At 41.0% G+C, this 21,132-nt stretch overlaps 1 protein-coding gene across 1 annotated transcript in view; it reads right to left on the bottom strand.

The window, feature by feature from the left end:
• LOC131941165 (myogenesis-regulating glycosidase-like) overlaps positions 1–18,114 on the bottom strand; it is a 43,158-nt gene extending 25,044 nt beyond the window's left edge. The window contains exon 1 of the mRNA XM_059300174.1: positions 17,236–18,114. Coding sequence (XP_059156157.1) covers positions 17,236–18,114 — 879 coding nt within the window. The remainder of the gene's footprint in view (positions 1–17,235) is intronic.
• Between the last annotated feature and the right edge of the window lie 3,018 nt (positions 18,115–21,132).

Here is a 21,132-nt window from a genome sequence, read left to right as displayed (position 1 = left end):
TTGGCGGGCACCACCTATTTTAAATCGACAAACTCCTTCCAGAGGCGTAGCGACCCTTCCCGTCACCCCGGGACAAAACTTTCGATTTGCATCCCCCCCTCCCTCAAATTTTCGATTTGCACCCCCCCCCCCTCTCGAACTTTCGATTTGCACCCCCCCCCCTCAAATTTTCGATTTGAACCCTCCCCCCCCCCTCAAACTTAAGTTTTCCATCCCCTTCAACCTTTCAATAATGTTTATGAAAAAAATTCTGTCTCTGTCAAATAGTGAGAGGCGGGCACATACTAATCGTTCGGCGGGCGCCATGGCGCCCGCGGGCACGGGGTTGGGAACCCCTGATCTAAGCGATCAAGCACATACGGCTAAATGTTGACGTGTTTATCTGTATGCGTTTCATTTTTTTAATGTTCTACCTATGTTAGCATGGAATTTTAAAAAGCATAAACACGTCTGATTGCAAAAGGTAGTGTCAAAATATTGAACGGACAATTTGCATGACAAAACATTGTTGTGAATATAGTGAATGTTTAGTAAAATAACAATCGCAGCCCTCGGAAAAATACACACATATATATATACATATATATATATATATATATATATATATATATATATATATATATATATATATATATATATATATATATATATATATATATATGTATGTATATATATGAATATATATGAATATATATATGAATATATATATGAATATATAAGTATATATATGTATATATATGAATATATATGTATGGCCTATATATGAATATATATGTATATATATGAATATATATGTATATATATATGAATATATATGTATATATATGCATATATAATGTATATATATATGTATATATAATGTATATATATATGTATATATATGAATATATATGTACATATATATATATATATATATACATATATATATATATATATATACATATATATATATATATATATACATATATATATATATATATATATATATATATATATATATATTCATTAATATCATACTAATTAATAGGGCCTATATACATGTGAAAGAGATGGTATGCCATTCGTTAAAGCTACTGTCCCAATAGTTTAATTGTTATACTTTTGCTAAACGAACTGTGATTTTAAAAATAGATTTACTCTATTTCCGGTGAGCTACTATAAATAGACCACTAACCTACAGATTACGAGACCGGATCTCACATGACGTCAGCGTTTGTTTAGTACCTGTGTGTGGACGGGCTGACGGCCGCCTACAAGCTCTAACTAATCCTAACCAAATATGTTTGTCGGTACTTGCATTACATTCGCAGTTTCATTTAATTTCTTTTTCCAATTAATAAGTAAATTGTTTTAGAAAGATTTAGACAATATACACGGGAGAGGAGTAGGCCTACATTTTATTACATTATAAAACAGAAGTTAAATTATTTTTAAAATGTCTTTAAAGGATATAAATATGTGGGATGTTTTTTAAACGTAAAATGTCCAGGGAGTGTCTTTGTATTCTGTATATTACTGTAGTAAAAACGGAAAGGTCTAAATTTAAAAGCTAGACGCAGGTATATGATCTAAATTTAGTTTCGATAAAAACTATATATAAACAGACCAGCACGCATTACACATGTTTAATGGCCAGTAGTTCTACTCTTTTAAAATTTAAAGATTTTTTTTTTTACAATGTTTGTTTAGTAATTGCAACACAGTTTGATTAGCCAGCTAAAGCCCCCCCCCCCCCCCCCAACCCACAAAACGATGATGAATTTTTCTATTTCCGGACTTAAGCAGAAATAGATACCGACCACCGAGAGGAATGTACGACATCCGGAAACCACAGTCTGAGAGTTAATTTATGGTTTAATCAGTGTAAAAATAAATCGTTTCGTGTGTGATTTTCGCAATAAAGAATAGTTATTTAGAACGAGTGTAGGTCTGAAAAAAAATTAAGACATTGAAACCCCCCATTCCCATTCTTACCCTCACCCTCACCCACCCTCACCCATCCCCCTCCTCAACCATCCCAGTCCTCACCCTCACCCACCCTCACCAATCCCCGTTATCACCCTCACCCACCCTCACCCATCCCCGTTCTCACCCATCCCCATCCTCAACCATCCCCATCCTCACCCATCCCCATCCTCACCCATTCCCGTCCTCACCCATTCCCGTCCTCACCCATTCCCGTCCTCACCCTCACCCATCCCCGTCCTCACCCTCACCCACCCATCCCCGCCCTCAACCATCCCCGCCCTCAACCATCCCCACCCTCAACCATCCCCACCCTCAACCATCCCCATCCTCAACCATCCCCACCCTCAACCATCCCCGTCCTCAACCATCCCCGTCCTCAACCATCCCCACCCTCAACCATCCCCACCCTCAACCATCCCCGTCCTCAACCATCCCCCATCCTCACCCAGTCCATCCCCATCCTCAACCATCCCCACCCTCAACCATCCCCACCCTCAACCATCCCCACCCTCAACCATCCCCACCCTCAACCATCCCCACCCTCAACCATCCCCACCCTCAACCATCCCCCATCCTCACCCAGTCCATCCCCACCCTCAACCATTCCCATCCTCAACCATCCCCCCTCAACCATCCCCACATTCAACCATCCCCACCCTCAACCATCCACACCCTTAACAATCCCCATCCTCAACCATCCCCACCCTCAACCATCCCCACCCTCAACCATCCCCATCCTCACCCAGTCCATCCTCAACCATCCCCACCCTCAACCATCCCCACCCTCAACCATCCCCACCCTCAACCATCCCCACCCTCACTCATCCCCATCCTCACCCATCACCATCACCACCCTCACCCGTACCCACACACAGTGAGCACACAAACCTATACACATACAACTCCATATGAACTTAGCTGCGTTCATAGGATGCGGCGTTGCTTCTGAACAATATGACGTTCGTAACTTGAAAACTATGTAGCCAGAAACGTTCGTAAACTGAAGCGTTCGTGGTCAGGGGCACTTACAATATTGTATTTTTCTGTTAATGTACGTATCTTGTAAATAATCCTTAAGCTTGACGTACTCCTCCCAAAATCCCACAGCGCACATCACCCCCCACCCCTAATCTCCCTATCCCATTCCCCTTTGTTCACATATTCCCACAACCCCCACCCACCCTCTCCTTTACCTTTTATTCACACCGAATCCTGACACCCCCCGCCATTCATAAACTAGTTCCGGTAAGGTATCACGTAACGCTGTCAACCTGTCACCCCTCCTCGGCGGATCGAACCAAGAATAACAATAGGAGCGTCGATTCACTCAAGGCTTATTTCACACGCCTATTTCCTTCAAGGCTTCCTTGTGTTCTACTTGTGTCTACTTGTGTTCTACTTGTGTCTACTGCATTGTGGCTAAAGCCATAATTAACCTAATTTCCTAAAAAAACTGTATTATGTATTAAAACATCCACAGTTAGCTTTAACTACCCCACAAAAGAAATCAAATAAATTATAGGTTTTTGGTGGTCTGAAAGAGAAATTTAAAAAAACAAAATAATGTAGTGTCGGATTTCTGAGGCCAACGCAGGTCAAGGTTAAGGTCGCATCTATCAGAGAGTTGTGAATAATAATTTACAGCAACACTCTATCCCTCACAGCTGAGACAACAAGTAAAACTTTTTGTCATGTTTTAGGCTTTCTATGAGGGTGCGTATGATGGTGTCTATGATGGTGTCTATGAGGGTGTCTATGAGGGTGTGTATGATTGTGTGTATGAGGATGTGCATGAGGGTGTGTATGAGGGTGTCTATGAGGGTGTCTATGAGGGTGTCTATGAGGGTGTGTATGATGGTGTGTATGATTGCGTGTATGAGAATGTGTGTATGAGGTAGTGTATGAGGGTGTGTAAGAGGGTGTGTATGATGGTGTGTATGATTGCGTGTATGAGGTAGTGTATGAGGTAGTGTATGAGGGTGTGTAAGAGGGTGTGTATGAGGTTGTGTATGAGGGTGTGTATGAGGGTGTGTATGAGGGTGTGTATGAGGGTGTGTATGATGGTGTGTATGATGGTGTGTAAGATGGTGTGTATGAGGGTGTGTATGATGGTGTGTATAAGGGTGTGTGTGAGGGTGTGTATGATGGTGTGTATAAAGGTGTGTGTGAGGTAGTGTATGAGGTAGTGTATGAGGTAGTGTATGATGGTGTGTATGAGGGTGTGTATGAGGGTGTGTAAGATGATGGTGTGTAAGATGATGGTGTATAAGATGGTGTATAAGATGGTGTGTATGAGGGTGTGTATGAGGGTGTGTATAAGGGTGTGTATGAGGGTGTGTATGAGGGTGTGTATGATGGTGTGTATGATGGTGTGTATGAGGGTGTGTATAAAGGTGTGTATTAGGATGTGTATGAGGGTGTGTATGAGGTAGTGTATGAGGTAGTGTATGAGGTAGTGTATGAGGTAGTGTATGAGGTAGTGTATGATGGTGTGTATGAGGGTGTGTATGAGGGTGTGTATGAGGTAGTGTATGAGGGTGTGTATAAAGGTGTGTATGAGGGTGTGTGAGAGGGTGTGTATGAGGGTGTGTATGATGGTGTGTATGATGGTGTCTATGAGGGTGTGTATGAGGGTGTGTGTGAGGGTGTGTTTGATGGTGTGTATGATGGTGTGTATGATGGTGTGTATGATGGTGTGTATGAGGGTGTGTATGATGGTTTCTATGAGGGTGTGTATGAGGGTGTGTGTGAGGGTGTGTATGGGGTGTGTATGATGGTGTGTATGAGGGTGTCTATGAGGTAGTGTATGATGGTGTGTATGAGGGTGTGTATAAAGGTGTGTATGAGGATGTGTATGAGGGTGTGTATGAGGTAGTGTATGAGGGTGTGTATAAAGGTGTGTATGACGATGTGTATGAGGGTGTGTATGAGGTAGTGTATTATGGTGTGTATGAGGGTGTGTATGAGGGTGTGTATGATGGTTTCTATGAGGGTGTGTATGAGGGTGTGTGTGAGGGTGTGTATGGGGTGTGTATGATGGTGTGTATGAGGGTGTCTATGAGGTAGTGTATGATGGTGTGTATGAGGGTGTGTATAAAGGTGTGTATGAGGATGTGTATGAGGGTGTGTATGAGGTAGTGTATGAGGGTGTGTATAAAGGTGTGTATGACGATGTGTATGAGGGTGTGTATGAGGTAGTGTATTATGGTGTGTATGAGGGTGTGTATGAGGGTGTGTATAAAGGTGTGTATGAGGATGTGTATGAGGGTGTGTATGAGGGTGTGTATGAGGGTGTGTATGAGGGTGTGTATGATGGTGTGTATGATGGTGTGTATGATGGTGTGTATGATGGTGTGTATGAGGTAGTGTATGAGGGTGTGTATAAAGGTGTGTATGACGATGTGTATGAGGGTGTGTATGAGGTAGTGTATTATGGTGTGTATGAGGGTGTGTATGAGGGTGTGTATAAAGGTGTGTATGAGGATGTGTATGAGGGTGTGTATGAGGGTGTGTATGAGGGTGTGTATGAGGGTGTGTATGATGGTGTGTATGAGGATATGTATGAGGATGTGTATGAGGTAGTGTATGAGGTAGTGTATGAGGTAGTGTATGAGGGTGTGTATGATGGTGTGTATGAGGGTGTGTATGATGGTGTGTATGATGGTGTGTATGATGGTGTGTATGATGGTGTGTATGATGGTGTGTATGATGGTGTGTATGATGGTGTGTATGAGGGTGTGTGTGAGGGTGTGTATGAGGGTGTGTATGATGGTGTGTATGATGGTGTCTATGATGGTGTCTATGAGGGTGTGTGTGAGGGTGTGTGTGATGGTGTCCATCCTCAACCATCCCCACCCTCAACCATCCCCACCCTCAACCATCCCCACCCTCACTCATCCCCATCCTCACCCATCACCATCACCACCCTCACCCGTACCCACACACAGTGAGCACACAAACCTATACACATACAACTCCATATGAACTTAGCTGCGTTCATAGGATGCGGCGTTGCTTCTGAACAATATGACGTTCGTAACTTGAAAACTATGTAGCCAGAAACGTTCGTAAACTGAAGCGTTCGTGGTCAGGGGCACTTACAATATTGTATTTTTCTGTTAATGTACGTATCTTGTAAATAATCCTTAAGCTTGACGTACTCCTCCCAAAATCCCACAGCGCACATCACCCCCCACCCCTAATCTCCCTATCCCATTCCCCTTTGTTCACATATTCCCACAACCCCCACCCACCCTCTCCTTTACCTTTTATTCACACCGAATCCTGACACCCCCCGCCATTCATAAACTAGTTCCGGTAAGGTATCACGTAACGCTGTCAACCTGTCACCCCTCCTCGGCGGATCGAACCAAGAATAACAATAGGAGCGTCGATTCACTCAAGGCTTATTTCACACGCCTATTTCCTTCAAGGCTTCCTTGTGTTCTACTTGTGTCTACTTGTGTTCTACTTGTGTCTACTGCATTGTGGCTAAAGCCATAATTAACCTAATTTCCTAAAAAAACTGTATTATGTATTAAAACATCCACAGTTAGCTTTAACTACCCCACAAAAGAAATCAAATAAATTATAGGTTTTTGGTGGTCTGAAAGAGAAATTTAAAAAAACAAAATAATGTAGTGTCGGATTTCTGAGGCCAACGCAGGTCAAGGTTAAGGTCGCATCTATCAGAGAGTTGTGAATAATAATTTACAGCAACACTCTATCCCTCACAGCTGAGACAACAAGTAAAACTTTTTGTCATGTTTTAGGCTTTCTATGAGGGTGCGTATGATGGTGTCTATGATGGTGTCTATGAGGGTGTCTATGAGGGTGTGTATGATTGTGTGTATGAGGATGTGCATGAGGGTGTGTATGAGGGTGTCTATGAGGGTGTCTATGAGGGTGTCTATGAGGGTGTGTATGATGGTGTGTATGATTGCGTGTATGAGAATGTGTGTATGAGGTAGTGTATGAGGGTGTGTAAGAGGGTGTGTATGATGGTGTGTATGATTGCGTGTATGAGGTAGTGTATGAGGTAGTGTATGAGGGTGTGTAAGAGGGTGTGTATGAGGTTGTGTATGAGGGTGTGTATGAGGGTGTGTATGAGGGTGTGTATGAGGGTGTGTATGATGGTGTGTATGATGGTGTGTAAGATGGTGTGTATGAGGGTGTGTATGATGGTGTGTATAAGGGTGTGTGTGAGGGTGTGTATGATGGTGTGTATAAAGGTGTGTGTGAGGTAGTGTATGAGGTAGTGTATGAGGTAGTGTATGATGGTGTGTATGAGGGTGTGTATGAGGGTGTGTAAGATGATGGTGTGTAAGATGATGGTGTATAAGATGGTGTATAAGATGGTGTGTATGAGGGTGTGTATGAGGGTGTGTATAAGGGTGTGTATGAGGGTGTGTATGAGGGTGTGTATGATGGTGTGTATGATGGTGTGTATGAGGGTGTGTATAAAGGTGTGTATTAGGATGTGTATGAGGGTGTGTATGAGGTAGTGTATGAGGTAGTGTATGAGGTAGTGTATGAGGTAGTGTATGAGGTAGTGTATGATGGTGTGTATGAGGGTGTGTATGAGGGTGTGTATGAGGTAGTGTATGAGGGTGTGTATAAAGGTGTGTATGAGGGTGTGTGAGAGGGTGTGTATGAGGGTGTGTATGATGGTGTGTATGATGGTGTCTATGAGGGTGTGTATGAGGGTGTGTGTGAGGGTGTGTTTGATGGTGTGTATGATGGTGTGTATGATGGTGTGTATGATGGTGTGTATGAGGGTGTGTATGATGGTTTCTATGAGGGTGTGTATGAGGGTGTGTGTGAGGGTGTGTATGGGGTGTGTATGATGGTGTGTATGAGGGTGTCTATGAGGTAGTGTATGATGGTGTGTATGAGGGTGTGTATAAAGGTGTGTATGAGGATGTGTATGAGGGTGTGTATGAGGTAGTGTATGAGGGTGTGTATAAAGGTGTGTATGACGATGTGTATGAGGGTGTGTATGAGGTAGTGTATTATGGTGTGTATGAGGGTGTGTATGAGGGTGTGTATGATGGTTTCTATGAGGGTGTGTATGAGGGTGTGTGTGAGGGTGTGTATGGGGTGTGTATGATGGTGTGTATGAGGGTGTCTATGAGGTAGTGTATGATGGTGTGTATGAGGGTGTGTATAAAGGTGTGTATGAGGATGTGTATGAGGGTGTGTATGAGGTAGTGTATGAGGGTGTGTATAAAGGTGTGTATGACGATGTGTATGAGGGTGTGTATGAGGTAGTGTATTATGGTGTGTATGAGTGTGTGTATGAGGGTGTGTATAAAGGTGTGTATGAGGATGTGTATGAGGGTGTGTATGAGGGTGTGTATGAGGGTGTGTATGAGGGTGTGTATGATGGTGTGTATGATGGTGTGTAAGATGGTGTGTATGATGGTGTGTATGAGGTAGTGTATGAGGGTGTGTATAAAGGTGTGTATGACGATGTGTATGAGGGTGTGTATGAGGTAGTGTATTATGGTGTGTATGAGGGTGTGTATGAGGGTGTGTATAAAGGTGTGTATGAGGATGTGTATGAGGGTGTGTATGAGGGTGTGTATGAGGGTGTGTATGAGGGTGTGTATGATGGTGTGTATGAGGATATGTATGAGGATGTGTATGAGGTAGTGTATGAGGTAGTGTATGAGGTAGTGTATGAGGGTGTGTATGATGGTGTGTATGAGGGTGTGTATGATGGTGTGTATGATGGTGTGTATGATGGTGTGTATGATGGTGTGTATGATGGTGTGTATGATGGTGTGTATGATGGTGTGTATGAGGGTGTGTGTGAGGGTGTGTATGAGGGTGTGTATGATGGTGTGTATGATGGTGTCTATGATGGTGTCTATGAGGGTGTGTGTGAGGGTGTGTGTGATGGTGTGTATGATGGTGTGTAAGATGGTGTGTATGAGGGTGTGTATGATGGTGTGTATGATAGTGTGTATGAGGGTGTGTATAAAGGTGTGTATGAGGGTGTGTATGAGGTAGTGTATGAGGGTGTGTATGATGGTGTGTATGAGGGTGTGTATGAGGGTGTGTATGAGGGTGTGTATGATGGTGTGTATGATGGTGTGTATGATGGTGTGTATGATGGTGTGTAAGATGGTGTGTATGATGGTGTGTACGATGGTGTGTATGATGGTGTGTATGATGGTGTGTATGATGGTGTGTATGATGGTGTGTATGAGGATGTGTATGATGGTGTGTATAATGGTGTGTATGAGGGTGTGTATAAAGGTGTGTATGAGGGTGTGTATGAGGGAGTGTATGAGGGTGTGTATAAAGGTGTGTATGAGGACGTGTATGAGGATGTGTATGAGGGTGTGTATGAGGGTGTGTATGAGGTAGTGTATGATGGTGTGTATGAGGGTGTGTATGAGGGTGTGTATAAAGTTGTGTATGAGGATGTGTATGAGGGTGCGTATGAGGTAGTGTATGAGGGTGTGTATGATGGTGTGTATGAGGGTGTGTATGAGGGTGTGTATGAGGGTGTGTATGATGGTGTGTATGATGGTGTGTATGATGGTGTGTATAAAGGTGTGTATAAAGGTGTGTATGATGGTGTGTATAAAGGTGTGTATGAGGATGTGTATGACGGTGTGTATGATGGTGTGTATGATGGTGTGTATGATGGTGTGTATGAGGGTGTGTATGATGGTGTGTATGAGGGTGTGTATAAAGGTGTGTATGAGGATGTGTATGAGGGTGTATATGAGGGTGTGTACAAAGGTGTGTATGATGATGTGTATGATGGTGTGTATGAGGGTGTGTATGAGGGTGTGTATAAAGGTGTGTATGAGGATGTGTATGAGGGTGTGTATGAGGATGTGTATGAGGGTGTTTATGAGGTAGTGTATGATGGTGTGTATGAGGGTGTGTATGAGGGTGTGTATGAGGGTGTGTATAAAGGTGTGTATGAGGATGTGTATGAGGGTGTGTATGAGGGTGTGTATGAGGGTGTGTATGATGGTGTGTATGATGGTGTGTATGATGGTGTGTATGATGGTGTGTATGATGGTGTAAATGAGGGTGTGTATAAAGGTGTGTATGAGGATGTGTATGAGGGTGTGTATGAGGGTGTGTATGAGGGTGTGTATGATGGTGTGTATGATGGTGTGTATGATGGTGTGTATGAGGGTGTGTATAAAGGTGTGTATGAGGATGTGTATGAGGATGTGTATGAGGTAGTGTATGAGGGTGTGTGTGATGATGTGTATGAGGGTGTGTATGAGGGTGTGTATGAGGGTGTGTATGAGGGTGTGTATCATGGTGTGTATGATGGTGTGTATGATGGTGTGTATGATGGTGTGTATGATGGTGTGTAAGATGGTGTGTATGATGGTGTGTATGATGGTGTGTATGATGGTGTGTATGATGGTGTGTATAAAGGTGTGTATGATGGAGTGTATGATGGTGTGTATGATCGTGTGTATGAGGACGAGTATAAAGGTTTGTATGAGGATGTGTATGAGGGTGTGTATAAAGGTGTGTATGATGGTGTGTATGATGGTGTGTATGATGGTGTGTATGAGGTAGTGTATGATGGTGTGTATGAGGGTGTGTATGAGGGTGTGTATGAGGGTTTGTATGAGGGTGTGTATGATGGTGTGTATGAGGGTGTGTATGAGGATGTGTATTAGGGTGTGTATGATGGTGTGTATGATGGTGTGTATGAGGTAGTGTATGAGGGTGTGTATGAGGGTGTGTATTAGGGTGTGTATGAGGGTGTGTATGATGGTGTGTATGAGGTAGTGTATGAGGGTGTGTATGAGGGTGTGTATGATGGTGTGTATGAGGTAGTGTATGAGGATGTGTATGAGGTAGTGTATGAGGTAGTGTATGAGGGTGTGTATAAAGGTGTGTATGAGGATGTGTATGAGGGTGTGTATGAGGTAGTGTATGAGGTAGTGTATGATGGTGTGTATGAGGGTGTGTATAAAGGTGTGTATGAGGGTGTGTATGAGGGTGTGTATGAGGTAGTGTATGAGAATGTGTATAAAGGTGTGTATGATGGTGTGTATGAGGGTGAGTAAGAGGTAGTGTATGATGGTGTGTATGAGGGTGTGTATAAAGGTGTGTATGAGGATGTGTATGAGGGTGTGTATGAGGTAGTGTATGAGGGTGTGTATAAAGGTGTGTATGATGGTGTGTATGAGGGTGTGTATGAGGGTGTGTACGAGGGTGTGTATGATGGTGTGTATGATGGTGTGTATGATGGTGTGTATGATGGTGTGTATGATGGTGTCTATGAGGGTGTGTATGATGGTGTGTATGATGGTGTGTATGATGGTGTGTATGAGGGTGTGTATAAAGGTGTGTATGAGGATGTGTATGAGGATGTGTATGAGGTAGTGTATGATGGTGTGTAAGATGGTGTGTATGAGGGTGTGTAAGATGGTGTCTATGAGGGTGTGTAAGATGGTGTGTATGATGGTGTGTATGATGGTGTCTATGAGGGTGTGTATGATTGTGAGTATGAGGATGTATATGAGGTGTGTATGATTGTGTGTATGAGGGTGTGTGTGAGGGGTTGTATGATTGTGTGTGTGAGGGTGTGTATGATTGTGTGTATGAGGGTGTGTATGAGGGTGTGCACGATGGTGTGTATGAGGTGTGTAATGAGGATGTGTATGAGGTAGTGTATGAGGTAGTGTAAAAGGGTGTGTATGATGGTGTGTATGAGGTAGTGTAAAAGGGTGTGTATGATGGTGTGTATGATGGTGTGTATGAGGGTGTGTATGAGGGTGTGTATCATGGTGTGTATGATGGTGTGTATGATGGTGTGTAAGATGGTGTGTATGATGGTGTCTATGAGGGTGTGTAAGATGGTGTGTATGATGGTGTGTATGATGGTGTCTATGAGGGTGTGTATGATTGTGTGTATGAGGATGTATATGAGGTGTGTATGATTGTGTGTATGAGGGTGTGTGTGAGGGGTTGTATGATTGTGTGTGTGAGGGTGTGTATGATTGTGTGTATGAGGGTGTGTATGAGGGTGTGCAGGATGGTGTGTATGAGGTGTGTAATGAGGATGTGTATGAGGTAGTGTATGAGGTAGTGTATGAGGGTGTGTATGATGGTGTGTATGATGGTGTGTATGAGGGTGTGTATGAGGGTGTGTATGAGGGTGTGTATCATGGTGTATATGATGGTGTGTATGATGGTGTGTAAGATGGTGTGTATGATGGTGTGTATGATGGTGTCTATGAGGGAGTGTAAGATGGTGTGTATGATGGTGTCTATGAGGGTGTGTATGATTGTGTGTATGAGGATGTATATGAGGTGTGTATGATTGTGTTTGAGGGTGTGTGTGAGGGTGTGTGTGATTGTGTGTATGAGGGTGTGTATGAGGGTGTGCATGATGGTGTGTATGAGGTGTGTAATAGGAAAGGGGGACACTAAAAATTTTGGAATTTCAGGAGTTGGGGTCGGACTAAATTTAATGGTGTAGGCCAGGGGTCGGCAACCTGCGGCTCGCGAGCCGCATGCGGCTCTTTTGATATCAAGATGCGGCTCTCAAGCTCCTTGAACAAATACTAATAATCTTAATAAAAAAATTAAATATTTGAAATAAAAAAAATGTTAGTGGCTCTTTAAAACCAGGGAAATTTTGAAAATTGTAACTTTTGGCTCTTCCGCTTCAAAAGGTTGCCGACCCCTGGTGTAGGCGGACACTGGTAACAAGTATTTAATTTCTATCTAAATTCTTTTGCGTTAGGGAATTGGGGGGGGGGGGGGTAGACGTGCTTCGTGAGATGAGGGGCATATCTCCCCTCCCCAAAGAATAGATGCATGAAAGAAATACTGAAGGTACCAGTGTAAATATAATGCCACAGTAATGGAATCTTCTTTAAGAAGAGTGTTAGGTTGCTATTAGTTAATTAAATATTATTGAACAGTTTCTTTCAGGCATCTCTTTTGTGGGCACATTCCCTCTCACTCTCCTCCATCCCCACCCTCACCCATCCCCACGTTCACCGCCCTACCCAACCACACCCCCATTCTCCCGCATAAGACGAAAAAATATATAATTTATAGAAAAAAAATATATACCTAAGCCAGTGTCTGTCCCCACTCCTACCCCACCCACGGAAATTTTAAGTGAGAACCTCAACCAATTAAAAGTAAATCTAGTCCTTTTTGTATACCATAATAGTAATAGGGATAACACAGTACCATGTTTAAAAAAAATTTAAAACTTATTCGCAATTCTTTGTAACTCTTTGTCTATGAACTGTATTATTTTAGTCCCTTTATTTTTAAATGAAAAAAATGGAATCAAGGGACGTAATTAGGAAAATACTACTTCCTTTAAAAAAAATGTTGCTTCCCTTGGTACTCTAGGTACTCAACAAAATCTTTGGCAAAAATGAATTAAATTTCCACCGACAATAAGTGTGTACAAAGATTATTGATAGGTGTAAACAAGCTATTGAAAAATGTATAGAAACAAATAGTGCTCATATAGAATAGGTGTGTACATGTAAATTAGTGTAGTAAAAACGACTCAACTAAAATATATCTAAAATCTAAGACCGCGTCTATCTTGCATCTTGAAAAGTTGAAATGTATTCGTTGAAATTGTGTTTTAAACAGCATAAATGATATTCGTGGGGTTATTTTTGCACTTAATAAAGCTGTGTATAAAAACCTTATGACTTACTAATCTTTCCAGATCAGATACACGAAAGAAGCATACAGAGAAATTAATCAGCTGCCAAGGTGTTTTATAAAGCAGCTATGTCAAGGGAAATAATCTATTTAATTCTTTTTAGCTCTGGCGAACGCAAGAGTTATTTTACATTTCGGGTGTGTTTTTATATTTGTTTCGCAGCAATGGCGGATGAAAAGGCCCGTCCACAACAGATTGTTAGTTTATTTAGTAGTGATTTTGTCCATAAAAAAAATAAGGGATTTTTAGAGTATTTATAAATCCGGATAACCTTCAAATAATTTGAAAGGTCTGTTAAAGAGTGGGTATGGTGCATTATGATGGTGTGTTTGAGGGTGTGTATAAGGGTGTTTAAGATGGTGTGTATGGGGTGTGTATAAGGGTGTGTGTGATGGTGTGTGTGATGGTGTGTATGACGGTGTGTATGGGGTGTGTATAAGGGTGTGTATGAGGGTGTGTATGATGGTGTGTATAAGGGTGTGTATAAGGGTGTGTATAAGGGTGTGTATAAGGGTGTGTATGATGATGTGTATAAGGGTGTGTATGATGATGTGTATAATGGTGTGTATGATGGTGTGTATAAGGGTGTGTATAAGGGTGTGTATGATGATGTGTATAAGGGTGTGTATGATGGTGTGTACGATGGTGTTTATAAGGGTGTGTGTGAGGGTGTGTAAGATGTTGTGTATAAGGGTGTGTATGAGGGTGTGTATAAGGGTGTGTATAAGGGTGTGTATGAGGGTGTGTATGAGGGTGTGTTTAAGGGTGTGTATGATTGTGTGTATGATGGTGTGCAAAACGGTGTATGATGGTGTGTATGAGGTTTTTATGAGGTATGTACGGGGGTGTCTGTAGGGATTATCTATAGGGTATGTTGTGTGTATGAGGGTGTGTATGAGGGTATATAAGAAAGTTTATAAGAATGTTTCTGAGGGTGTATGTAGCTATTATTGATAGTCTGTATGTAAATAGTGTTGTTAAAATATACCATTGGCGTAGATGAGACCAGCTAAACCACATAAAATGTTGAAAAAATTATCAATTTCAAAAGCAATTATTCATTTTCTTTTACTTCAAAAACTTATTATCCCTTCATGATTTTAACAAGTAGTATTTTTATTCTATCCAATTATTTTTACTTTCTCGTATATACGTAGTATAGAAAAAGTATTGTAATCGTGCAAAAAAAAAAAATCGAGATTTTTACAAATCTCGACGTTTTACACCTCACTGATACGGAAAAACATAATTTTGCAATCTTGTCCGTATGTCTGTGTGTGTGTGTGTCTGTGTGTCTGTCTGTCCGTGTGTAAACACGATAACTTGAGTACCGTTACAGCTAGGTTGATGAAATTTCATATATAAGTATTTTATCAAAATCGTAGATCCGTATCAACTTTTGAGCGATTTCCGATAACCGGAAGTGGTACTTTTCCTACTTTGAATTTTTCAAAAGCCTATAACTTGAGTACTATTTCAGATAGATAAATGAAATTTCACATGTAAGTAAAAGATCTAATTCTCTACCTTCTGTTAAATTTTGAGTAATTTCCGTTGACTGGAAGTAGTAATTTACGCTACTTCCGATTTCTCAAAAAACTAATGTAAATTTTTAAAGTACTAATAATATTGCGCACTATTATACGCGTTTTTATTCGGCGTTTGCTTGGTGCGCAATGTTTTTTTTATGAGATTCTATTCTATTTTTAAAAGTTTAAGTATTTAAAATGGATTAAAAATCATAACTATATCCCCAGTTACCATCCCCTGTTGTTTTATATAAGAATATTCGAGAAAGTTTAGGGGAGATCACTACCGGTTTATTTTATAATTGTTTTTCAGAAAAATACGCAAATATAATAATGGCTGTAATATTTATTGAGCTGTACTACAACATATCTGCTACTTCTGTATTACAAATTATAAAAATCACGTTCGTTTCATAATTTCAATACTGGCCAAATCAGCCCCAAAATTTTGACAGCACACTATTCATAGCTCTACCACAATCAATCATTCTGATCAAAGGGAGATAATAGAAAAAAATGCAAAAATAAGTCCAGCAAATTCACAAATGACGTAGTTTTCAAGTGGTCGACTAGATTCGTGTCCCTTTTGAATACACAGGCGGCCAAAGAATATAATACAGTTTTTTTTTTTTTTACAGACACTCGAGTGGTAAATTAATCTAATATACCGTGTTAACAAGTTTAGTTTAGATCAGTTAGTATATGGCTAGAGAAAGAAAAAATACAGGTAAACTTTGGCCTTCAAAGGTATAAAAACGCTTTGTTGTCTACGGGAGGTGGGAATTTGTTTTAAATTACCCTCACAAAACCTGCGGTGGTGGAAATTGATGGCCCGGGGCTTACGGATTTCAAAGTCTGGGTTTCGGGTCAGGATTAGGGCTTAAAGGATTGTCGTTCTTTAAGACGTTCAGCAGATTATGATGAATAGTCTATCTCTTACACACTAGAGATATCTGGGATAGTTGTAGTTTTGTAACTATATACAGGCGTGATGCAAAGCGATAGATTTTGACGTACATCTCACAACCTTTATATACATGTTTGAAATTCTTTCTTGTTCTCCTTTCTTAATTGGCGTAACAAGGTATGGGTGGTGTAGTGGGCCAGGGAATTAATAACAAATAAAGCACTGTTTCGTATTTAAATGGGTTTTTTTTTTAATTTCATTTTTAGTGGCTGTAGATGCAATGTAGAAAATGTATGAATACCCTCTTACTCTAGATTGTAACCATGATGATTATGTGTCTATCTTTTTTTTGTTTTGCTATGTGACGTAGACCATCGCTACAATCTAGATGTAACTGATGAATTTGTTGATCTGATTTGGGAATATCGTAAGCGTGAGTTTTAATCAAATGTGATCTGATTCTTGAAAGGGAACTTTTTATATCAGCATATTTTTTTTTCCGTTTATTTCAATGAACGAAATGGTTTTAAGTGAACCATTAAGTGGATCTTTTCAATGTTCTTAACTAACGTGTCACCATTAGCATATAACGTGTACTCACACAAAGCAGCTTCAAAAACAACGATAAATTTAATCGTAATCGCTACTCTCGTTATCGATACCTTTTTTTTATTCTTCACATCCAAGTATAATTTAAATCATATTTATCTTTTATGTGGATTTTAATATATTTTCTTCTTCATGCCCAAGACACATAAGTAGATTTCATCTGTTTCTGTGACCTCGGCGTGAGATGGCATGGTGTGGTCAGCCGTCTTTGTTTTCTCTAACGTTAATTAGACACCCATCAGAGCTATATGGACTGACTTGAACCCGGAGTCTAACTTCAGACTTTCGAGTTAGCAGTCTAGCTCTATACCAATAGGCCACCCAATCCGTAATTTTAATTTACAAACTTAAATTTAAATTTATCTTCTAGTATGGGGATTTTAATATACATAATTTAATTTCTTAGACTAGTAAGTTTAAAATATATTTTTTTTAAATATATAACACACCTTAAAACTATCTTAGGTAGTTAAGGGTTAAGTAATAAAAAATAATACCAATAAAAGGGGGGAAAAGAGACAAACCTTCGGCATCAGCTCTTTTAGTTTCTGTTTAGCTGCCAACCTGTCAAACCTCTTCCGTCCATGGAGATCTCTCAACCTGCGGTTCCACTGCACAGGAAGCTGAAACTCGAGGTCGGAATTCTTGCCTGGAGAACTTGGAGACAGCAGGTTCCGTAGTTCCTCGCTTTGTGTGGGGGTTGACTTCTCTACGGGAATGATTGTATCAACAGTATCGTCCATTTTGTTACCACCCACATCCCGGAAAACGGGTTGGCTTTTATCGTCTGGTAGTGGTTCCTCTATCTCGGATATGCTACAGTCACGTTTTCCAAGAACACTCTCCAGCGTCGGGACTTCGAGAAATTTCTTTTCCGGCAAGTCAAAACTGGTTCGATTTTCAACACGTTTAGTCAAATAATCTGGCAATGCGTTTGTGTAACTCTCCCGTGAATTTTGGATTGGGTTGGGTTTAAATTCCAACACCCGAACCGGAATTCTGCCAGTTTGTTGGTTGTCGTTTCCGGTTTTAGAAAACCCGTTATTGGTCGGAACTTTTTCATAACCGAGCCTGTTTTTTACCGGGTTCGCTGCGACTCGTGTGTCCCCTTGGGTGTTGTAGTTCTTCCCGGAGAAGGTGACAAATTGTTTCTTGGACGAGCTTCTGCCGTTCCCCAAGAGGGAGGTGGAAGAATCATCCAGAATATCAGGACTCGAAGTCACCGAATTATTACAGCTATCCAGTTTCGTGGTTTCAAGTCTGGCTTTGTCAAAGTTCCCTAATGTGGTGGGGCTTAACAGGTGTTCAGAGTAATCTTCTAAACGTTCTTGTTCCACTTCTTCGTCGATGTACTGAAGGCTACCCGGTCCGATGGTGAATAGTTTAGCCTCTCTTTTAGCCATGTTTACAGTTTTACAAGTCTAACACACTTCGTTTATACTTCAGGTTTAACAGTTTAACTCACATCGTATCAACAACAGTGTATTTAAATAGTTTAACTTATACCCTTAGTAACAGAAAGTTTTTTTTTTTTAAAAACGTAAGCAACACACGCAATTTTCAACTTGAAGTTCAGAATCCAAATAATAAACTTAGTGGGAATTCCCAAAAAAAACTGCCTTGATCACTACTCACAACACAATCTATGTAAACAAAAAAATTAAATCTTGAGCGAACTTCATGAAATATCACAAGAACTTGTGAATCACATCTCTTTAATTACACATGTATCACTTAGTTCGAGCTAATGTATGACGCATTATTCGACTAAAACTAAACCACAGTTTCGTAATATTTTTTATTTAATCCTTTTCCTCTAAAAAAAATTAACGCCGGCCTATCTATACAAGATCAAGTTTACTCTATTAATCTACTACGAGTAACTCGTATTGAAAGTCAAGAGTTACCCTTGCTGATTTGTTGCCCGCGTGATTGCATCCCTTTAATTTTTACAAAATCAGTTAACAGCATAACCACTGTATCTCCGTGTTAGATGCAAGCCGCGTTAAGGACTTTAAAATTACGTTATGATTAACGTTAAGTAGCAAGATAGAGACCTTGTTATTATGTGCCCCTCAATTTATGTCATTAACAGAGCTCTTTAGATTTTAAATGGGAACAGCGCCGCCTATCTATTTAATCCAGGGGCGTAGCGAGGGGGGGGGCGGGGTGTGCGGACCGCACCGGGTGACACCATTTAGGGGGGGGGACACCAAGGCAAAAAATAGCAAAATATATAGAGAAAAACTCGAGGGGGGGTGCAAATCGAAAGTTTGAGGGGGGGTGCAAATCGAAAACTCGAGGGGGGGGGTGCAAATCGAAAGTTTGAGGGGGGGGGGGGGTGCAAATCGAAAATTTGAAGGTTTGTCCCTGGGAAGGGTCTCTATGCCTCTGGGGGGGGGGGGTGACACCATTAAGTGCCGCACCGGGTGACACCCGACCTCGCTACGCCACTGATTTAATCCCTTCAGAGGCGTAGCGATAGGGGGGCAGGGGGGACATATGGGTTGTAAAAACAAATTAAAATGTCATTTTAGCTGCATTTTTCAGTTTGACGGTGGGGGGGGGTGCAAATCGAAAGTTTGAGGGGTGGGGGGGGGGGTGCAAATCAAAAAGTTGAGGGAGGGGGGTGCAAATCGGAAATTTTCTCCCAAGGGTGGCGCCAAATTGAAAGTTTGTCCCCGGGCGCCAGGAAGGGTCGCTACGCCTCTGAATCCCTTCCCATCTTTTGTCACAAGTCGTCCACTCGTTAGATGAATATCGCCGACTCGAAAGTTTTGGTGGGGAGGTGGTGGGTGAGGAGATTTGTGATGGATTTTTTTAGTTTCTCCAATAACATAACTAGTAAACTTGACGCAAGTGAAGTAACCGGAATGACGGTAAAGTACTCCAGAGGCAGGTAAAGTAGTATTAAAACATGTAAAGTAAACTGGACACAGGTGAAGTAACCTGACACAGGAGAAGTAATATAACACATATAAAGTAACGTGGATAGGTAAAGTTACCTAACACATGTGAAGTAAGCTGACACGAGTACAGTAACCTGTAAATAGGTTTTAGTAACCTTACACATGTCTAGTTACCTGACACCGTTCAAGTAACCAGGAGAAAGATAAAGTAACCTGACATAGTTGAAGTAACCTGGATACATGTTACGTAGCCTGGACATGTAATCTGTAAACAGGTAAGGTAATATGACAGGTAGAGTCATCTGCCACAGATAAAGTAATCTGTATACTCGTAAAGTAACCTCGACAAACAAGTACAGAAACCTATATTTGGACAACTGTACAGGAGATAGATAAAATAGCCTGCACTAAGGTAAAATAATTTGGTTACTCGAGAAATATCATGGACACAGGTAAAGAAATCTCTGAATACATGTAAAATATCATGGACACAGGTAGACAGGTAAAGTCACCTTACACAGGTTAAGTAACCAGACACAGTAACCTGCCCATATGTAAAGTAGCCTATACTCAAGATCTAGACCCGACTATAAAGCCCATGACGTGATAGGACATGAATACATCTGATTATCATACGGCTTTATTTTTATCCCGTTTGCATCTGGGCAATTTGTTCTTTCGTTGAAACTGCGCTAAAGTATACATTTTTTTTTATAAAATCGGCATTGTTTCTAGAGCTTTATTCCTACCTTGTTATATAAAGAACAATATAATTAAGGTTAATTACATAATTTAATGAGTTCGATAATTTAAGCGTAGTCTTCGATAAATCAATATAGATTTATAAATTAAATTTATAGGATTCTGTGAATGTCAGATATTGTAAACATAGATGTTTTAAAACTGTAACCATTAAAGTCGCCTAAAGACATATTATAGACCCCTCACATAAGATACAGCTGGGCTCACGATAAGTAGCCTACACACCATTGGTGTGGTTAATGGTGCGTAACAGTGCAGATGTCATCATGACACATACAGCTTCAGTGTGTTGGTCTAAGGCAGGGGTCTCCAAACTACGGCCCGCGGGCCGGATGCGGCCGTCGAAGTTCTCTCACCCGGCCCGCGGAGATCTTTTTGTCCAAGGAAAAATCGTTCGTTGGTGATGGCTGAGGAACTTTGCCCAGAAAAATCAAAGACATGCCTGGAAGAAACTGGCCCCCGAACTGAAATTTGATAGTTGGTGCGGCCCTCGGACTGAAAAGTTTGGAGACCCCTGGTCTAAGCGATATAATTAGAATTTATAAACAGCGATAGCCAAAGACTGTCGTACGCGCACTACATTTGAATTAGAAATGTTTTCGTTGAATTTCATTAAACTGTACACAAAAACTTAGTTTCCAACAACGTTTGAGAGAGTAGGCTACTTTTTAGATTGGGTACTACACAATGACGAATTGTATCCCAGTGAAAAGCACTGCATTGTATTTTAATTTCAAATAAATTAAAGTA

Source organism: Physella acuta, unplaced genomic scaffold (assembly GCF_028476545.2).
Source record: "Physella acuta isolate Inbredline_101_S28 unplaced genomic scaffold, ASM2847654v3 ptg000350l, whole genome shotgun sequence".
Classification (NCBI taxonomy): domain Eukaryota; kingdom Metazoa; phylum Mollusca; class Gastropoda; family Physidae; genus Physella; species Physella acuta.
Note: the sequence above shows the minus strand (reverse complement) of the source record. Positions and strands in the feature narration are given on the sequence as shown.